The sequence below is a fragment of the Propithecus coquereli genome, unplaced genomic scaffold (assembly GCF_000956105.1).
Source record: "Propithecus coquereli isolate 6110/MARCELLA unplaced genomic scaffold, Pcoq_1.0 Scaffold456, whole genome shotgun sequence".
Classification (NCBI taxonomy): Eukaryota; Metazoa; Chordata; class Mammalia; order Primates; family Indriidae; genus Propithecus; species Propithecus coquereli.
Genome location: NW_012150352.1, coordinates 1,549,134 through 1,569,519, shown reverse-complemented (window position 1 = coordinate 1,569,519; position 20,386 = coordinate 1,549,134). Strand labels below are relative to the sequence as shown.

General features: G+C 48.4%; 1 protein-coding gene across 2 annotated transcripts in view; it reads left to right on the top strand.

The window, feature by feature from the left end:
• The first annotated feature begins 628 nt into the window (after nucleotides 1–628).
• CDC45 (cell division cycle 45) overlaps nucleotides 629–20,386 on the top strand; it is a 30,029-nt gene continuing 10,271 nt past the window's right edge. Inside the window, exons 1-10 of one of the 2 annotated variants that reach the window (XM_012654954.1) lie at nucleotides 629–827; nucleotides 964–1,023; nucleotides 1,719–1,811; nucleotides 2,826–2,963; nucleotides 3,791–3,949; nucleotides 13,352–13,407; nucleotides 14,644–14,692; nucleotides 16,227–16,288; nucleotides 18,859–18,909; nucleotides 20,074–20,193. In XM_012654954.1, the coding sequence (XP_012510408.1) occupies nucleotides 777–827; nucleotides 964–1,023; nucleotides 1,719–1,811; nucleotides 2,826–2,963; nucleotides 3,791–3,949; nucleotides 13,352–13,407; nucleotides 14,644–14,692; nucleotides 16,227–16,288; nucleotides 18,859–18,909; nucleotides 20,074–20,193 (839 nt within the window). In that variant the 5' untranslated portion in view covers nucleotides 629–776. The remainder of the gene's footprint in view (nucleotides 828–963; nucleotides 1,024–1,718; nucleotides 1,812–2,825; nucleotides 2,964–3,790; nucleotides 3,950–13,351; nucleotides 13,408–14,643; nucleotides 14,693–16,226; nucleotides 16,289–18,858; nucleotides 18,910–20,073; nucleotides 20,194–20,386) is intronic. The other variant, XM_012654955.1, reaches the window with a different exon arrangement.

Genomic DNA, 20,386 nt, shown 5'->3' with positions numbered 1-20,386 from the left:
CCGGCAGGCTCACCGGAAATGCCGGGCCTGTGACCCGAGGGGAGGTGCCGAGGCCAAGCGTTGGCTCCAAACGGGAAAAAAAAACAGGCAAAGGCCCTAGCCTCTAAAATCTCCTTAGCATTAATATTATAATACTCTTTCCTAACTTGTCTCCCAGTCTAGAGGTAATTTGAAAATTATTTTAAATGACGTTTTGATCGTACTCCCCTCCAGACGAATTTAGTAGGGCCCATTCTCCTGACGACTACACTACCCAGAATGTACGTAAAACTTTCTTGGTCATTCCTTCAGCCATCGAGGACTCGGGCGGAAGTAAGGTACACATCCGCCTTCAAACTAGACCAAGAACCTATTGAAAACTAACTGCCGCCCTTATTCGTTAGATGGCGGAATTTAATTTATACCTAGAAGTGTATTTTCCCTGGGATTCCCGGTAGGAGGCAGTAGGCTTCTCTTCCCAAAGTAAAGATGTCTGCCGAGCGTTGGGTTTCTGGGTAAAAACAAGTCAGCGATGAAGGGGCTACGGGGTTTGCGACCGGCCTCAGAGATTACGCGTCCTTGGGGGCGGGCTGCAATGTCCCAGCCATGATTGGCGAAATGCCAGTACCCGCCCCCAAATGGCCCAATCAGAAAGGAGGAAATGCTGGAAACTAAGAAGCTATTGGTTGGTGATCCCTGGGCCAATCCGGGAAGAGCAGTGATTTGGCGGGAGTCTTGACCGCCGCCGACGCTCTAGGTGTCTCAGCGCGAGCTCAAGGCTTCTGGCCACCGTGGCTATGTTCGTGTCCGATTTCCGCAAAGAGTTCTATGAGGTGGTCCAGAGCCAGGTGACTCCTAGCCCCGGATCCCGGCCGAGGCCAGGTCGGGGGGAAGGGATGGGGGGAGCAGCCGCTGTGACCGGGAGGGCGGGGAGGGGCCCTGGTCGGGTCGCCGCGCTCAGCCCCCTCGCTCTTCCCCTGACAGAGGGTCCTCCTCTTCGTGGCCTCGGACGTGGATGCTCTGTGCGCTTGCAAGATCCTTCAGGTGAGTTTTGCGGACCGTGGGAGGGCGGGGCCGGGGCGAGAGGTGGAGGTTCAGGTGGGCTCGGAGTTGAGACGGGAGCTGAGGGCTTAGCGGGGCAGGAGGTGAGGAGCAGGTGAGAGGACTTGGAGACTCTGAGAGGTCGCCTTCCTGTTTGGACGATGTTGGGTGGGTTAGAGAAGGATTAGATAGGGCGAGGAGGCTTGTTTGTAGTTTTGCAATGACCTAGGCCAAAAAAATGCTTGCATTTGGGAGACCTTTGGACCTGTAGTGGCCTCTCAAATGCGGGGTCTGAGAGAGGAATCGGTGACATCTGAGGGCATAGTGGTGTCATATGCGGTGCTGGAAATACTAGTCTTAGGGAAAAGCATTAGTTTGGTTCTGAATAGGGCGCACTGTTTACATTGAGTTTTGTTCAGTCCCTTGGGTCAGGCAGTTCTTCTCAGAAGACCTGGAAATAAGATCACCTTTTCTCCCAATGTTTTACTTAGGTAATTCTCAAAAATTCAGCAAAGTTGACAGAACGGTATGGTGAACACTCATATTTTCACCACCTAGCTTTTCCCATTAACGTTGCACTAACCTTACATTATCACACGTCTTTTGTCTCTCAACCCACCCAGTTTTTTTCTGGTGCATTTCAAGGTGTATTGCAGACATCTTAAATAAGATAGGCTTTGAAAACACTCTCTCTCCAGGCCCTGTTCCAGTGTGACCACGTGCAATACACACTCGTTCCAGTTGCTGGGTGGCAAGAACTTGAAACTGCATTTCTTGAGCATAAAGCACAGGTATGAAACATGTGTTTTAGAATTATTAGGCTTTTTTACTTGATGGCAAGTTCTTAACACTTAACATTCTTTCTAGTCCCACAATAGGTTGAGTGTGTATTTAAGTGTCAGCCATAATAAGCAATATGGAAAGGAAAAACATGCTCTGTATACACTGGTGGTTTACCCTCAAGTTGTAGAGACAAAATTGACAACAAAAGAAGATACTGAATGTGAACAGCTCCTAACTTTGAACTTGTTTTGTAATTTGATTGTAAGGTGCTTAGAATTTAGCAGTTTTTAATATGGCCTGGTTAAAAAATTATTTTAGAATATGCCACTATTTACATCATCTCTCTAAGAAAATGCATCCTACTTTCCAAATTGAAGTCCAGGAACGTTTATTCTCCCTTTTGAATTTAAACAGTAGAGGCCAGGGTTCTTCCTACCTCCTTGTGGGCCCCACAGAGAGGCGCTGGGGCGTGGAAGAGGGTCCCTAGAGTTCCTGCCACATCTAGCACTGTTTTGGCAGAAGTAAATTTTCACCTGGAATTCCTGTCATCATGTCAGGAACCTGTACCTGTTTGGTATTTATAAGGAAAGAATTCACTATAGTGATAGAGTTTGATAAAGGACTTAATATTTAGGTACCCATAAAGTATTTGCTAAGAATTTAAACCTGTGCAGTGCCATTCACATGGAGATACGGCAGCACAGGACTGTGCGATCTGGAGATATACCACTCCATGTTTGAAGTCGTGGTCTGCTCATTGGCCCTGTGCATGAGGCTGGGGCCTTCTGAGCCTCAGTGTGCTCCTCATACTCCTTGGGAAAGCAAGGAGGGCCACAAGGCCTACCCCACAGTGTCACTGAGCATTTAACATGCCAGCGGGGCCATTTTTGGAGCCCCTTGCCATCTGGGCCTTGCCACATGTCAGGGGCTTACCCTGTCTCAGCAGAAGGACTCAGAGGCCTAATGTGGGAAAGGGACGCCCTCGATGCAGTTGCTTTATAATATCTCCCTTCTTTTTCCAGTTCCATTATTTTGTTCTCATAAACTGTGGAGCTAATGTAGACCTATTGGATATCCTTCAACCTGACGAAGACACTATATTCTTTGTGTGTGATACCCACAGGCCAGTCAACGTTGTGAATGTGTACAATGACACTCAGGTATGCAGGCCTTTGTGGCGTCACCTTTTCTGTGCTCTCCCCTCAACCTGTCTGCACCTTTTTAGGCCACATACAATGTTGCACCTGATGTTCTTGGCAAGGCATGTATCTGACTCCCCTATGGATGTGGGAGCAGCCTGAGCACACGAACTTGTTCTTGTCCATCTTTGACAAGAGATGCAGCACCTCACCCTTGGAGGTGCTCAGAATGCATCTGTGGAATTGACTTGACCTGGGAGGTACAGGGACAAGAACCCTGTAGCCCTACTGCATTTACTCTTTGAACCCCTGTGCAGTGAGCCTGCACCTTGGCACAGAGTGGCTACCTAAGCATTCTCTGACTTGATATTTTCCCACCCACAAGGTGCTGGGCCCCGAAATTCTCATGTGAGCAACCTCTTTAAGAGAAATCAGCCTGGAATTGCTTTTAGAGACAGGAGCTCTATTCACTTAGGGGTCACACATCTTCCTGTCCTCTCTCAGAGGCCATGCTGTGGGGCATTCATCTTGTCGACGTGTGCCATTAGAGGGAGCTGCCTTTCCAGACTTAAGCAGACTGCAGATGGAAAACCATCTACAAAACAAAAAATTGTTTTCAGGTTTTCATAATTTCTCTATACTGGGTGTGGTGCAACTCCAGCACCTCACTGAGTGGTAGTAAAAACAAGAAAATTCCTGAGAAGTCTGGAAGTCTTCTTAAATAGGTAGCTATTTGTATGTGCCGGAAACTATGAGTCACCTAATTAGGAAACAATAAGATTCTACAGGAGAAAAACACGCTGTGATGGCGATAGGGGAGACCTGATTGCCTTTTGTTTTAAACTTAGATCAAATTACTCATTAAACAAGATGATGACCTTGAAGTTCCCGCCTACGATGACATCTTCAGGGATGAAGAGGAGAATGAAGAGCATTCAGGAAATGACAGCGATGGATCAGAGCCTTCTGGGTCAGAGCCTTCTGAGAAGCGCACACGGTTAGAAGAGGTGTGTTTGGGCCTCTCATAGCATCCTGGAGGAACTGGTACTCCCAGAGGTCAGAGGTCCTCTCTAGAGCCTGCTAGGCCCAGGCGTAACTGGGGTGGTGGGGCAGTAGGAAGTGGAGGAGTTAGCAGGCATGGGGACTGACCCTGGGCTCTGCTGTCCCCTGGCTGTGTAGCTACAGGCAGGTGACTGGACGTCTCTGTGGCACTGCCTTTATCTTTCCAGTAGGATCCTTTCAGATGAATGAAGCTTTGCTATCTCTGTGGCAAGATAGCAAAGAAGTGCTATAGAGAAACAATAAATAGCGAAAACCTCCCCTTCCTTCTCAGCCCTCCTTCAGCATTGCTCACTGTGCAGTCACTACAGAGGAGTAATGTGGTTCTGTGGCCCTTGGCTAGGTCCAGTCCCAAATGGTCACTCCAGGGGCAGCATCTGCACATGAAGATGTCAGTGGTTTGCACCATGTGGGCCTTGGATCTGAGCTACTTAGCGATCTGGGGCTCAGTCAACAGAAGGGGCCGACCCAAGGCTGCAGGTCTGCTAGATGCAGAATTACAGGTGGGAGGTGGCTGTTCCTCTAGCACAAGGGCCATGTTTTATTCAGCGTTCAGCGTTGCTGTTGAAGGAGCTCATGCCCTCTGGCTCCTGATCCTTGGTGTGTGACCTGGAATTTGCTTCTGGAATGTTTTAGGGTCTTCCCTTCAACCTCAACCTGACGTTTCCCAATAATATGCTTTAGCTGAGACCTTTGCAGCCGTGTTTTGGACAGTTAGGACATTCTCTCCATCTGGGGAAGGAGTGGTGTTCTTCAGGCAAGGTGTGTTCTTCTGTCCTTGGAGAAGGTCTTTTTCACAAGGTGGTCTTGTGGGGGCCTTTTGGACCCACTCTTAATTTTCTTTCCCCTTACCCAGCTCTTTGTCTGTTTTTTGTGCTTTCTGGCAGACTTTTTGGTCTTCTAATCTTCAATTTCCAAGACCTCTTTTTTGTTCTCCGAATGCTCATTTTTTGATAAGTCTTGGGATTCTCCACTCTCATAAGCAAATATTTTTTTAACACCTACTATGTGCAGGTACCAGTCAGGCCCTGGCGTACAAGGAAGAAAGCAAAGTCCTGCCCTTGTGAAGCTTTCCAGCAGGGAAGACAGACACTGAGCGTGTAAAATGAGCACAATCAGAGGGTGGTTTCAGGTGGAAAGCAGGGTGAGGGCAGAAGGAATGGGGTAGTGGTTTCTGCAGTGGTAGTTATGGACCCCTGACCAGAGACCTGAGTGAGGAGCCAGGAGGATTCCCAGGCGGAGCATGCACAGGCACAACAGCTCCCAGATGCAAAGAAGGTGTCTAGGTGGGTGTGGCCAGCAGCGCCAGAGAAACAGGCAGATGAGAACTGACCAGTGGGTTTGGCCACAAAGAGACTGTCAGTCATCTTGGTGAGAAATAAGAACATATTAGAGCTCCCGTTTACATTCTTGACACATCTGTTTGGAATCTGTGTTTGTAAATGCTTTACATAATATTCATGATATACGTGTAATTTCCCACCAACTTTTCTATTTTGAAATATTTTCAAATGTATACAGTGGTTGAGAGGATAGTATAGTGAACATCCATTTACCTTCCATCTAGAGTCCACAGCTGTTCCCAATTGCCATGTTTGCCTTCTCTCTTTCTAGGCATTTTTTCTTGTTGTTGTTTTTTTGTGGGATCATTTGAGAATAAATTACAGACACCAGGATATTCTCCTATAAATTCTTCCATATGCACCTCCTAAGAATAAGGACATTCTCCCCCATAAACACAACACAATTATCATACATAAGAAATGAATAGGGCTGGGCACGGTGACTCACGCCTGTAATCCTAGCACTCTGGGAGGCCGAGGCGGGCGGATTGTTTGAGCTCAGGAGTTCGAGACCAGCCTGAGCAAGAGCGAGACCCCGTCTCTACCAAAAATAGAAAGAAATTAATTGGACAGCTAAAAATATATAGAAAAAAATTAGCCGGGCATGGTGGTGCATGCCTGTAGTCCCAGCTACTTGGGAGGCTGAGGCAGGAGAATCACTTGAGCCCAGGAGTCTGAGGTTGCTGTGAGCTAGGCTGACGCCATGGCACTCACTCTAGCCCGGGCAACAGAGTGAGACTCTGTCTCAAAAAAAAAAAAAAAAAAAAAAAAAAAAGAAATGAATAGTGTCTTAATTTTGTGTAATATTCAGCCCATATTCAAGTTTCTTTAATCCTCCTCAAAATACGTTTTGCAGCTATTTTTATTTGTGAACTATCCTCCAATCAAGGATGACACATTTGGCTATTTCTCTTTACTGTCTTTTAACCTAGAACTGTATTCTACCCTCCACCTCTTTTTTTCTTTTGTTTTTAATGACATTGGAGGACAGTCCTGTTTTCTAGTATTTATTATTTGCTTCTTTATGGAGTAATTTAACTTGCTTCTCTATCCCTGAATTTTCTATGACCTGTGTGTTAGATCTAGAGGCTTGATTTTATAAGATTAAGGCGTTTTTAAAATACTTTCTTTGCTTTGTTTTGGGTTTTGTAGGGTTTTTTTGGTTTGATTGTTTATTTTGAGACAGGGTCTTGCTCTGTGGCCCAGCTAGAGTACAATGGCACCATCATAGCTCACTGCAGCCTCAAACTCCTGGGCTCAAGCGATCCTCCTGCCTTAGCCTCCCCAGTAGCTGGGACTACAGGTGTGCACCACCACGCCTAGCTAATTTTTCTATTTTTTTGTAGAGGTGGAGTGTCACTGTCACTCAGGCTGATCTCGAACTCCTGGCCTCAAGCAATCCTCCCTCCTCGGCCTCCCAAAGTACTGAGATTATAGGCATGAACCAATGCACCCTGCCAGAATACTTTTTATATAATTAAAATCTGCATGATTTATAGGTATATGCATATTAGAGGTATATTCTCAGAAATACTTTTATTAATGGGGTACATATTCAAAGAGGTTTGGAGACAGCAGGTTATAAATAATCTTTTCAAAGACTTTTGCTATAAAGAGAGCAGAGGAGACATGGGATCAAGAATAGCTTTTGTTTGTCTTGTTTTTTTTTTTTTGAGACAGAGTCTCACTCTATTGCCCAGGATAGAGTGCCGTGGTGTCAGCCTAGCTCACAGCAACCTCCAACTCCTGGGCTCATGCAAATCTTCTGCCTCAGCCTCCCGTAGCTGGGACTACAGGCATGTGCCACCATGCCCAGCTAATTTTTTTCTATATATTTTTAGTTGTCCAGCTAATTTCTTTTTTTATTTTTAGTGGAGATGGGGTCTCGCTCTTGCTCAGGCTGGTCTCGAACTCCTGAGCTCAAACAATCCGCCCGCCTCGGCCTCCCAGAGTGCTAGGATTACAGGTGTGAGCCACCGCACCTGGCCTTTTGTTTGTCTTTTAAAGATGGAACTTTAAGGCTACGTATGGTGGCTCACACCTCCGCCGAGGTGGGAGGATCACTTGAGGCCAGGAGTTTGAGACCAGCCTAAGCAACATAGTGAGACCCTGTCTCTACAGAAAATTGAAAAATTAGCGGGGTGTGATGGCATGCGCCTGTAGTCCCAACTACTCAGGAGGCTGAGGCAGGAGGATCACTGGAGACCAGGAGTTGGAGGTTGCAGTGAGCTATGATGACGCCACTGCGCTCTAGCCCAGGCAACAGAGTGAGATCTTTTCCCTCTTCTCAAAAAAGTGGAACTTTAAAGCTGGACCCTAGCAAAGGTGAGATTTCTCTATAAAATATGCATAATTATACTTAATCTAACGGTGTTATATGCTGGCTCAGGTTGCCGGATTGACATTTTAGATCTGCCATTACAGCTGTATGACCTCAGGCAAGTGACATACCTTCTTTGTGTGTCTGTAAAATGAAGATAATAATCGGACTTAACTGTTTAGGTTCCTACTAGTGTTTAACAAATTACTCCAAAATTTAGCAGCTTAAATCAACCACTTTCCTATGCTCGTGGATTCTGTCAATAAGAATTTGGGCAGAGCCTAGCAGGGGTGGCATAGCATCTTTCTGCTCTGTGACGTCTGGAGCCTCCACTGAGGACTTAAAACCTGAGAGCATAGAAATCATTGGCTCTTATGTCAGTCACCTGGTTTGCTGGGGTGGCTCCAAGCCAGATTGCTGAGCCAGGCACCTGCAGGGGTCTCCTCATTGCATGTGGCTTCCTCACAACACGACAGCTCAGGCTCCCAGCAGGAATCTTGCAGTCAACGGGGCAGCCATTGCCTGGCTCTCGTGACTGACGCTGGAGTCCCTCAGTATCCTATAGGCACAGGGGAGGGGACAGGACCCTACCCGGAAGAACTGAAGAAATCTTGGGCTGTGGAGGTTTTGTTAAATCAACTTTATGGAGGCATAATTTCTACACAAATCACCAGGTATGTAATTCGCTGAGATTTAACAAATGTGTAAAGTCATGTTACTACATCATGTTGGAGAACGGTTCCATTACCCCAAAAAAGGTCCCTCATCAGGACCATGGCTTTTTTTTAATTAAGCTTTTTCTTTTGAGATCATTGTAGATTCACATGCAGTTGTAAGAAGTAATACAGAGCTGCGATCCCCAACCCCTGGGCCAAGGACCTTTACCTGTCCGTAGCCTGTTAGGAACCAGCCGCACAGCAGGAGGTGAGCGGCAGGCAAGCAAGAAAAACTTCATCTGTATTTACAGCCGCTCCCCATCACTTGCATCACTGCATAAGCTCCACCTTCTGTCAGATCAGCATCAGTGGGGGCATTAGATTCTCATAGGAGCAAGAAACCCTACTGTAAACTGTGCGTGCGAGGGATCCAGGTTGCACACTCTGATGCTAGCGCTGGGGAGTGGCTGCAAATACAGATTATCATTAGCAAGGAAGTTTGACTGCACAATAAATGTAGTGTGCTTGAATCATCCCAAAACCATCCTGGCCCCTGGTCTGTGGAAAAATTGTCTTCCATGAAACCGGTCCCTGGTACCAAAAAGGTTGGGGACTGGTGATAGAGAGAGATCACCCATGTACTTTGCCCGGTTTCCCCTAATGGTCACATAGTGTAGTGCAATGTCACGATCAGGATATTGACATGGATACAAAACACTCCCTTCACTGTAACGATCCCTCCCCGGGCCCTTTTATAGCCACACCCACCTCCCTTCTGCCCCTACCCCCTCCTCAGCCCCTGGCAACCACTAGAGGTTTTCTCTATTTCTACAATATTGTCATTTCAGCAATGTTATTTAAATAGAAATGGAGTCATACAGCATAAAACCTTTTGGGATTGGCTTTTTCACTCAGCATAATTCTCTGGAGATCATCCAAGTTGTAGCGTGTATCAGTAGTTCATTCATTTTTTTACTTCCATCGGCATTGTGCAGTTTTTAGTGCACAAATTCTGTGTATGTTTTATTAGATTTACACCTACATACAAACATACAAAAATCAATTTTATTTCCGTATACTAGCAATGAACACACGGACACAAAAATTCAAAATACAATACCATTTACAATCACTAAAAGAAATATGTATTCTGCTGTTGTTGGGTGGACTGTTCTAGAAATTTCAATAGCTGTTAGTTGGTGGCGCTATTGAGTTCTTCTTTGCATGCTGCTTTTCTTTGGAGTTATTCTTTCCATTCTTGAGAGAGGGGCATGGAAAACTCCAACTGTGAGTATAGATTTGTCTGTTTCTTCTTACAGTTCTGTGGATTTTTATCTCACATAATTTATAGCTCGTTTTGTGCACACATATTTAGGATTGTTGTATCCTGTTGGCAGATGGATACTTTCATTTATTTAGTGTCCCTCTGTGTCTCTGGTAATTTTCTTTGCTCTGGAGTCTGATACCGATTTCACCACTCCTGCTTTCCTTTGATTACTGTTTGCATGATGTAGCTTTTCATATCCTTTACTTTCATCTTGCCCGTATCGTGACATTTGTAGTGAATTTTTTAAACAGCACATAGTTGGGTTATTTTTTTAAAAAACTCATGAAGCAAAACAGCAAAGGGTCATATTTTCATCATATTTTTTAAAGCTAATCCCTGCCTTTTAATTGATGTACTTAGCCTGTTTATATTTATTCTAATTATTGATATGTTAGGCCTTAGGTCTGGCATTTTGTTTTCTGTTGTTTTCTCTGTTTTTCGTTTCTGGGGGTTTTTTTGTTTCTTTGTTTTTTAGAATTCTGTTTCAATTTACTTCTAGTGTTTGTGAGTATATCTCCTTGCTTAGATTTTTTATTCTTGTTTTTGCTTATTTATTTTTTTACTTTTGTTTTCTGACTAGAGACCCAGAAGAGATGTACAGATTATCTGAGTGGTTGTTCCAGGTATTACATTATAATCCACGACTCATCTGTCTACTGGTGTCATCATTTTACCAGTTCGAGTCAAATGTAGAAATCTTACCTTCCTTTATGTGCTTACTCAGCCTCTTTTATAACACAATTTTCTTAAGCGTTTCCTCCACATTTACAATGATGTAATTTTGCTTCAGTAATCATAGTTGTACAACTTACGAAGGTAAGGAAAGCCTATTATATTTACCTAATCTTTGCTTATCGTAGTTTTTCTTCCTTATCTATTTACAAAGTTTCTTCTTTTCTGTTTCTTTTCTATTTAAGAACCTCCTTTAACCATTCCTTTAGGGGAGATCTGCTGGTGGTAAATTCTCTTTAGTTGTTTTCCTTCTGAGAATTTCTTGGTTTTCCTTTCATTCCTGAAAGCTATTTTTACTGGGTGTAAGATTCTGGGTTAATAATTATTTTCTTTTAGCACTTGAAAACTATTGTGCCACTTCCTCTGGCCTCCGTGGTTTCTGATGAGAAATCCTCTGCCATTCGAATTGTTTTTCCCCTGTAGGTAAGGTATCATTTTTCTTTGGCTGTTTTTGAGATTTGGTTTTGTTTTTTTTTTTCTTTTTTTGAGACCGAGTCTCACCTGGGTTAGAGTGCTGTGGCATTAGCCTAGCTCACAGCAACCTCACACTCCTGGGCTCAAGTGATCCTCCTGCCTCAGCCTCCCAAGTAGCTAGGAGTCCAGGTATGCACCACCACGCTCGGCTAATTTTTTCTATTTTTAGTTGTCTGGCTAATTTCTTTCTATTTTTAGTAGAGATGGGGTCTTGCTCTTGCTCAGGCTGGCCTCCAACTCCTGACCTCAAGTGATCCTCCCGACTCGGCCTCCTAGAGTGCTAGGATTACCGGCATGAGGTACCACGCCAGGCCTGAGATTTGTTTTATTTTGTTCTGTTTTAGTGTTCAGAAGTTTAATTATGATGTGTCTTGATGTGGATTTCTTTGGATTTATCCTTTTTGGGGTTCACTCGGCTTCTTAAGTCTATAGGTTTATGTGAATTTTTTTTTTTTTTTTTTTTGGAGACAGGGTCTTACTGTTATCTGGGCTGGAGTGCAGTGGTATCATCATACCTCACTGCAGCCTCCAACTCCTGGGCTCAAATGATTCTCCTGCCTCAGCCTCCTGAGTAGCTGGGACTACAGGCTTGGCCACCTTGCCTGGCTAAATTTTTTTTATTTTTTGTATCGACGGAGTCTCACTATTGCCAGGCTGGTCTGGAACTCCTGGGCTCAAGCAATCCTCCCACCTTGGCCTCCCAAAGTACAGGGATTATAGGTATGAGCTACCGTGCCAGGCCATTGTGCCAAATTTTATGGCCTTTATTTCTTCAAGTATGTTTTCAGCGTCCACCCTCTTTCTCTCCTTCCGCGGTACAATGATGTGAATGTTAGATATTTTGTTGTGGTCCCACTGGTCCCTTAGGATCTGGTTTTTTTTTTTGGTCTGTTTTCTCTCTGTTGTTCAGTCCGCGTAGTTTCAATCTTTCTATCTGCCAATTTACTGATTCTTTCCTCTGTCCTTTCTGTTCTGCTCCCGAACCTGTTCACTGAGTTAACATTCCAGTTGTATTTTTCAACTTTCAATTTCACTTCTAAACTTTCCATTTGGCCCGTCTTTATGTCTCCTGTTTCTTTGCTGAGACTTCCCATTTGCCATTTGTTAGAGTCATATTTGTAATTGACTTTATGGTGGTGGCTTTAAAATCTTGGTTAGCTCATTCTAACGGTCTGTCATCTTGGTGTTGGCATCTATGGGCTGTCTTTCTTCATTTAGTTTTAGACCATCCTTATTCTTTGCATGATAAGTGCTTTTCGAATGAAACCTGAATGTTTTTGTATCCTGTTATGAGAGTCTGGGTCTTATTTAAATCCTCTGTTTTAGCTGCCTTGCTCTAACACTGCTCTGCCAAGGAGCAGGTGGTGGCACTGGATGGAGGTAGAAGTTCAGGTTCCCCACGTGGCCTCCATTGACACTGAGGGAGTGACACCTTGTTACCACTGGGCAGTGAAGGTCCAGGCTCCCTGCCTTGCCCCTCTAACCCCCTCAGCAGGGAGGGGAAGGCGTGCCTCATTACTGGGAGAGGTGGAAGTCCACCATTGGGACAGGGTTGGAGTGTGTGCTTGTCACCCACCAGTGGGAGTGTAAGTTGGCTCCTTCCTTGGCTGCTCTGACACCGCCGGGCAGAGGGTTGGGGTGCCTGTTACAGCTTTGCAAACGGCGTAGTCTAGGCTCCCACTCTGTCTTTGCCAGGGTGGGTGCGTGTGGTTTCAGTGGTGTTGGCTGGAGTAGTTATTGCCTAATAGTTTTCTGTCTAGGCTGTTCCTTCGTGGTCCTTTGGCTAAATGGGATTTTTTTTTGTTTGTGTTTCCAGCTCGTTGGCTTCTTCAGTCCCAAACCTGGGATATATGAGCCAAAAAGAAAATCCAGGGGAATATACTGCCATGTCGTTCCTCAGGTCCCAGAGTCCCTAACTGGTTTGCCTTACCTCTACTTTTCAGGGTCTTGCTTAGTTTGGTTTTTCTATAACGTCCAGGGGTTATAGATATATTTAGTGGACATGTAGGGAAAAATACATCTACTCTACTTCCTGGAAGCAGAAGTCTCAGGACCATGGATTTTTAGAACCACCACCCTATCCCATGCCTTTGTCGTGAGGATGAAATGGATGGTGCGTGTAGAGTCGGAATAGTTGTTAGCACACAGTAGAATGCAAGAAACATCAGCTCTCGTGAATCCTGATGGGGAAGCTGGTGCGAGGGGAGTGTGGGTTTACCCCAGATCCCATGGTGCTGTGAGCAGTGGCCGGATGGAATGGACAGATATAGGGGGTAGCCTCAGCCCCTTCTGTCCATGGTGTCTGCAATGCTGGGGGAGCAGGAGTCCCAGCACCCCTGCCTGAGCTCCTCCCTTCCCCGGAAACAGGTGCACTCGGGACGTGGGGATGACCATGTTCTCCTTCAGGGGTCTGAGCCCCAGTGGCTTCTGCCAAATTGGAACCTTCTCAGGCCATGGCATGTTTGCTCCACCTTCTGTTCTCTTTGTCCCCACGCCAGGAGATAGTGGAGCAAACCAGGAGACAGCGGCAGCGGAGAGAGTGGGAGGCCCGGAGGTGAGTTTGCAGGTGAAGCAGCTCCTGACACCAGGAGCCCCCTTGCCCTGGAGTCTATGGTGCCACTGACACCTGTTTTCTTATATCCTGTAATTCATTTATTAGTAGTTTAGAACCTCTGGGCTGGTAGTTCCAGGGGTGACCATGTGACCACTGCACTGGGGAAGGGCTCTGGGTTGTCCTCTGGTCCCAAGAGTGACAGGACAGGCCTTTGTGGCCTCCCACGTACATGCCATCTGTTAGGGGCCACGGCCCCTGACTCTTTATTTTTACTGGGTTTTTCAGATGTAGATATTTTTATTTACAAATTCTATGATGCCAATTATGTAAAATATTTCATAGAACAAAAGCATGAAAAAGAAACAGTCATCCATAATTCTTCTTCCTATTGGAAATGTAAAAAAAATTGAAGTGCTTTAAAGTGAAAATATTGGAAAAGTTATTCTAGCTTGAGGTGAACATGCAGCAGTGTCCTCGAGGTGGGTCTCGGGAGAATTCCTTGCTGGATCCATGGATCCCTCATGGAAAGTTTCACAGGGCCATCCAGCCAATGTCCCTCCCAACCCCCCGTTCCCGCTGAGGATGTGCACTCCTGCCGGCTGGCCTTGGCAGGGAAGGCCACCCCCTCATAGGAGGACGATGTGAAACCATTTCAGGAAGCGTAGGGAAAGAAAAGTGAAAATAATCCATAATCTCACTGCCTAATTCAAAGAGATTCTGCATTTGGATTTCCCTTCCTGGGTTATCCAGACTTGTGCCTATTTTACCTAATCAAATATGCATGTGACTTTGCATTGTTCTACTTTATATAACCATTTTAGATAATTCTGACCAGCTTTTCTAAAGTGCACAATACTTAATTGGCAATTTTCCTTCTTTTTGAAATGTTGGTTATTTCTAGTATTTTTGTCATTACAAATAAGGCTGCAATGAATAACTGTGCACACAGCAAGTTTTGTCTTGCTTGTTTCTTTGAATTGTGGTTTTGGGATAATTTCTCAGAAGTGGGATTCTGGAACTATACCACTTTACATCATACCTTACCACATGTGGTTTCTGTTGGCTTCCTGGCATTGTACGGATACCTCCTGCTAAAGAGTCGATAAGTGAAAACAAGTAGTACCATGATTTAATTTGCATTTCTTCAAATACTGTCAAGTTTTAGCATTTTTCCAAATGTTTTGGCTTCCTGTACTGCTGCTCCCTGTTGAAGACTTGCGTTTTATGTCATTGCAGAAGAGACATCCTCTTTGACTACGAACAGTATGAATATCATGGGACGTCAGTAAGTGAGAATAGGTGTAACTCCCCCAAAAGTTCTGACTCCAGGGGTCAGCATCCTAAAACCTGAGGAAGGAGCATAGGTTTTAGAGCCATAAAAGCCTGGTTTGAATCTGAGTTCCACAGTTGCCCACCATGTGACCTTGGGCAGATGTTGCAGCCTCTCTGGGCCTTTAATTCCTCTTCCTCTGTAAAGTGAAGAGAATAATAATCCTTACTTCAGAGGCAATTGTTAAGACAGTCCCTTGCACCCAACAGGTGCTCAAAGAACAGCAGCTATTATTTTTGTTTGTCATCAGAAATACAGAGTGAGTCTGTATTAATCTCTGTGCAAGAAGATAAAACTCTATTGGCGGCTGGGTGCAGTGGCTCACGCCTGTAATCCTAGCACTCTGGGAGGCCAAGGCAGGTGGATTCATTTGAGCTCAGGAGTTCGAGACCAGCCTGAGCAAGAGCGAGACCCCGTCTCTACTAAAAATAGAAAAAAATTATTTGGACAGCTAAAAATCTATATAGAAAAAATTAGCCGGGCATGGTGGCGCATGCCTGTAGCCCCAGCTGCTCGGGAGGCTGAGGCAGGAGGATCGCTCGAGCCCAGAGTTTGAGGTTGCTGTGAGGTAGACTGATGCCACGGGACTCTAGCCTAGGGAACAGAGTGACACTTAATCTCAAAAAAAAAGAACTCTATTGGCTTATAACAGCACATCAGTGTATGTGTTTTACAGAATAGAATTTAGTGTAGAAAACCTACTCTGTTGACTCTGTTAGTGTTGAGCAGAGTTCAGGGCCTTAAGGAAGCCTGGAAAATAAGTTTCCAATAAAACATCCTGTATTTAAAATTTGACCCTGGGACCTTGAACATTAAGTACCATATTTCCAGTGTCCCTTTATTGTCATAGGGAGACATCGATCCGCCTCGAGTTCTCCCTAACCAGACCCTCTGCTAATTGCTTCCTTCCATCCATGGACAGCCCTGTTGGAAAGACCTTCCTCAGTGGGGGTCCTGAGGCCCCTCCCACTTTAATGTCCAGGTAACTGGAAGCAGAGCCCTGGCTCGTCTGGCCTTCCTGGGAGTGTACGTAAGGCTGCCAGCCAGCCTGGAGGGGTGCAGGGAGGCAGGGTCAGACAGAAGATGGGTCCCCCGACCTCTGGGCTTCAGCGCCTGCCTCAGACATCACCAAGGGGCCCAGGGAGATGTGTAGACACTACAGCCCAGTGCTGCACCTGGGCTGTCCCACCCCGTGTAGCGCACTCTTCTCCTCCTTCCGTTGCTTCAGGATCAAGTGTGCAGGCAGTGATGATTTAGCTAGCAGAGGAGCACATGCAGGGCCACTGAGTTACTCTCAATCTCCCTCCCCTTGGTTTAGTGTGTACTGGTTCCTCACTTCGGGCTGGAATCCTCCTGTGTGCCCTGGCCTGGCAGACCCTCCATTTGCAGGAGCTCAGCCAGGGCCCTGTGTGCATGGCCTGGACCTGGTGTGTGTCCCTCCACAATCAAAGCCGCCCTTGGCTTCAGGCTTTTCTCTGCTTCCTTGCAGTCGGCCATGGTGATGTTTGACCTGGCGTGGATGATGTCCAAGGACCTGAACGACATGCTGTGGTACGTAGCCCCTGCAGCGTCTGCGTTGGGAGTCTTGCCGCCCAGCCTAGGTCAGCGCCACTTGAGCAGCTCTGTCCTGCAGGGAGGGCACCTCCCTTGTCCCCACCAGGAGCATCAGACATAACCCCTTTCTGGGAATGTGCACGACCCTGGTCTTGCTAAATGTGAGGCTCTGGGGGCTTCACGTGAACTCAGATGTGGGTGGCAGAGGGTGCAGAGGGTGAGAGGTGCAGCTTGGGTACAGCCTAATTTTGCCTTGTGCTTGGCAAATTCAGGTGGCAGGAGTGTGAGGTTTGAACAGGGCAGCCCTTGCTAGGCATCGTTGTGGCCTAGGCACGTGGTGAAACTTGATACAGCAAGAATCCTCCTGCCTCTGAGTCTGCTGTGTGGGCTGTGGGCTGGGTGCTTGGCACACAGACAAGGAGGCCTTGGCTGGTTATTATCAATGTGGGTGGGTCTAGAAATGGAGTCTGCAGAGTCTTTCTGAGGGAAGAGTGCAGTTCCAGCCTCGCTCCCCTACCTCCGCGCTCTGCTGGGCATCCTGGTCTCTGCGACATGACCGCCTGTTGAGGCCCCACCAGCTCTGATCACACGCAGTCTGTGGTCTGTGCAGAATTGGGGCTTCGGAGGAGCTGAGGGGCTGGCATGAAGCAACCACTAGGCCCAGGGTGCTCTGTCATCACCTCAATGTGAGGCTGCCAGCCAGTGGGTCCCTGCCGGCCCTCAGGCCTCCTTCCTGGACTGCGAGCTGGTGCCTTGCTGTGTGCTCCTGACCATCCTTGGCTGGGTCACTCCATCCTCTTAGCCTCAGATTCTCCTCCGTGATGTGGAAGTAACAATCCCCACATCCAGGGTAGGGGTCAGGGTCTCACATAGAGCGTCCAGCAGTAAGGTCATGTAGGAGTCCTGCAGCAGTGACGCACGATTATAAGAGCCCCTCACACCAGAGTGGCCAGCAACCCTGCCCTTGTGGGAAGTGAAGGGAGCAGGATGCGGTGATCTCAGTGTGGCTTTAACGGGATACTGCTGGTGCCTGGTGGGTGGTCTCATGCCTAGTTGTCCGACCTGTGACCAGGTCCCTCGCACAAGACACTTGTTCATACTGGCAGACGCCCTGTGGCTCTTGTCTGACCCGTATCCAGCTATGCTGGGAGCCCGACTCTGTGTTCTTCCTGGTGTTCTGGGGAAAACTCAGCCTGGGGCAGCCCCTGGTTCTTCCAACGGAAGGCACAAATTCAATACACCACAATAGGAAACAAGATCAAAGATTTTTCCTTACAGATCCTGGGCAGGGAGGGTGCTATGAGTCAAGAGGGCAGTCTTCCACCTCCAGGTCATCAAGGCAGGAATGAAGGGTCAGGCAGAGAGAGACGCAGGTGGCAATGAGCAGTGTGTATAGGCAATAGGGCGTGGTCACTTTAAGTGCACAGATGGGTGCCTGAATGGTCCTATTAAAGGAAGCAGCTGGAAAGCGGAGAGCTGGGTCTGCCAGGCAGGAGAGAGGCCCCAAGTTCTAATCTCTGGCCACTGGCTTGAGCCATTTGGGTGTAGCGTTCTACTTCTCACACCCAGCCAGCAATTGCCACGTCGTTCTACATGCTCAGCATCGTGGAGCGGGTGCCTTCGGTGAGCACCTGCTGTGTGCTCTGTGGCACCCTTCACAGCCCCCCCACTACAAGCCTATCAGTTCAGCGGCGATTTCAGGAAACCCCAGAAACAACACAAGAACAAATGCAAAACAACATGACTCAAAAATGCACATGCAGGAGGGTTGGGACAAGGTGGGGTCCGTCAGGAAAGACAGCCCCGCTGGCATTTTCTGAAGAGGTCCCTCTTAGGCACGCTGCACTGGGAGATACGATGGGGGTGCTGGGGTGCCCACTGACCGCCACGGAGGATCTCCCAGGGCCTCCCTGCCTCAGTGTGCACGGGGTGTCCCCTGCTGCTCTCAGCTATGAGCCCGGAGGAGGTCTCGAAGGCCAGCGCCTGGCGACTTGGCACAACCGAGCACAGCCAGGGCCTGGGGCACTCTTGCTGGGGGCCAGCCACAGCTTGGGTCTCATCCATAAAAGATGAGCCTGGAGACGCGACCTTTGAAGGTTCTCCAGATGCTTAAAAGATGTTACTCTGCACCCCACCTGTTACACTGCAGGACAAACATGGGGACGAGATTAGGGTCCGCCATGCTTGGGGCTGGTGATGGTGAGGTGGTGCCGGGGCCACCAGCAGCTGAGCACAGCCTCCATTTGAGTGTTGGGGCCAGGGGATGCTCAGGAAGGGTGTGGGCAGAGTGGGCCTGGGGGCAGGCAGAAGGGCTGGCCACATCGCCGCTGATGTCCTGGTCCTGAGAGATTTCCCTCCTGTGAGTGATTAAAGCCTCTATGGTGGCAGACACTGCACCACGAGCCCCGAGCTGACCTGACCTCTGCACCGAGAGGGGGCAGGCCACCTGTCTGAGTGCAGGCCAGGGTCTGGCCTCCCTGGCAGGATGCTCCCAGGAGTGCCCAGCTCCGGCCACCACTCCATGCCTTGCTCCTGCAGGCCAGCTCCATCGCCCTCTCTCCCTGTAGGTGGGCCATCGTTGGACTGACGGACCAGTGGGTGCACGACAAGATCACCCAGTAAGGACACGCTCCTCCCACTTCCGGGGCACAGCCTAGCCACGGCCCCTGAGTTTGCCACAGAGTCACCATGGGGTCTTCTTGGGAAGGAGGGTTCTGGCTCCTCCTTGGCCTGGAGCCATTGTCGCTGAGGAAGGGCTAAGGACCCAGACCTTGACGGAGTTGCTGTGGCCACGTGTGGCCTCTTCATCCACCAGGTGGAGCCAACTGTGGCAGGAGGGAACACACATGGCCTCTCGGCACCCTTCAATGTGGGTGCTGGGGTGTGGCCTGTGCAGGATGAGGGGGTGGGTGCCCAAGCTGGGGCATGTGGGTTTTATCCCAAAGGCAAGGGGAGGGCTGGAGAGGATTTTAAGAAGGTCTGGCTGCCCTGGAACACGAATGCTGAGGGGGGGCTCCTCTGGTGACCTCTAGGGAACCAAAAGGGACCTTGACCACATGATGCTCACCCCCTCCTAGGAGACCATACAGATGTCTCCAGGCTGTCACCTGGCACAGCCTCTGCCTGGGCACTGCACTCCATGCCTTCTGTTTCCTGCCTCCCTGCCCTGCCCCCATTGGGTCCTGCAGTGTGGCTTGTGGAGCCTCAGATCTGGGGCCGCTGCCCAGACATGTCGCCTTGGCACAGCCCACCGCCCTGCTGGGCCTCAGTCCCCTCCTCTGTTAACAGTAGTTTGGGATTTGCACATAGATTAACTTAGGGTCCAGAGAGAACGATGTGTGCAGTGCCAGACACGTCCCTGGCCTGTGCTGTCCCCAGGTGAGGTCCTGCTGGCACTATCCTGGTCTGAGGCACTTTGGCACTGGAGTGGGGCCTGCCCACTCCCACTGTGCTCAGTAGCACTTCCTGTGCAGTCTAGAGTCTGCACACTCTGCTGTGGTTCCTGCCACGGACGGGGTCTGTCCACTTGCCTGTGTGGGCTGGCAGGCGGGCCCTGGCCTCCGCAGTACATACCCCCAGGAAGCATCAGACGAGAGGACAGGAGGTGGGTGAGGACAGAGGCCAGCCATCCCAGCTGTCAGGTCGCATTTCCTGGCCACTTGGTGGTTTCTATGCAGAAGGTGGCCGAGCCTCCTGGGTCCTTACACAGGACCGCCCAAAGGGTGGGGAGCCCCTGAGGGCGGAGGGAGCCTAGGCCCAGGCCTGTGACGCCTTCTTTTCAGGATGAAATATGTGACTGATGTCGGCATCCTGCAGCGTCATGTGTCCCGGCACAACCACCGGAACGAGGACGAGGAGAATACCCTCTCCGTGGACTGCACGCGGGTCTCCTTTGAGTACGAGTATCCTTGCAGCTCGGCCCGAGGGGTGCAAACAGCACCCCTGCCTCCGATGTTCTGCTCAGTGGGCACTGTTTGCTTTGTTACCCTCTGTGAGCCCTAGCCCATGTCCCCTGTGGATGGCATGTATGCAAATGGCATGACTGTGGCTACCAGGACCCCAGGAGGGGCAGCAGGTGTGGGATGGGATGTTTCC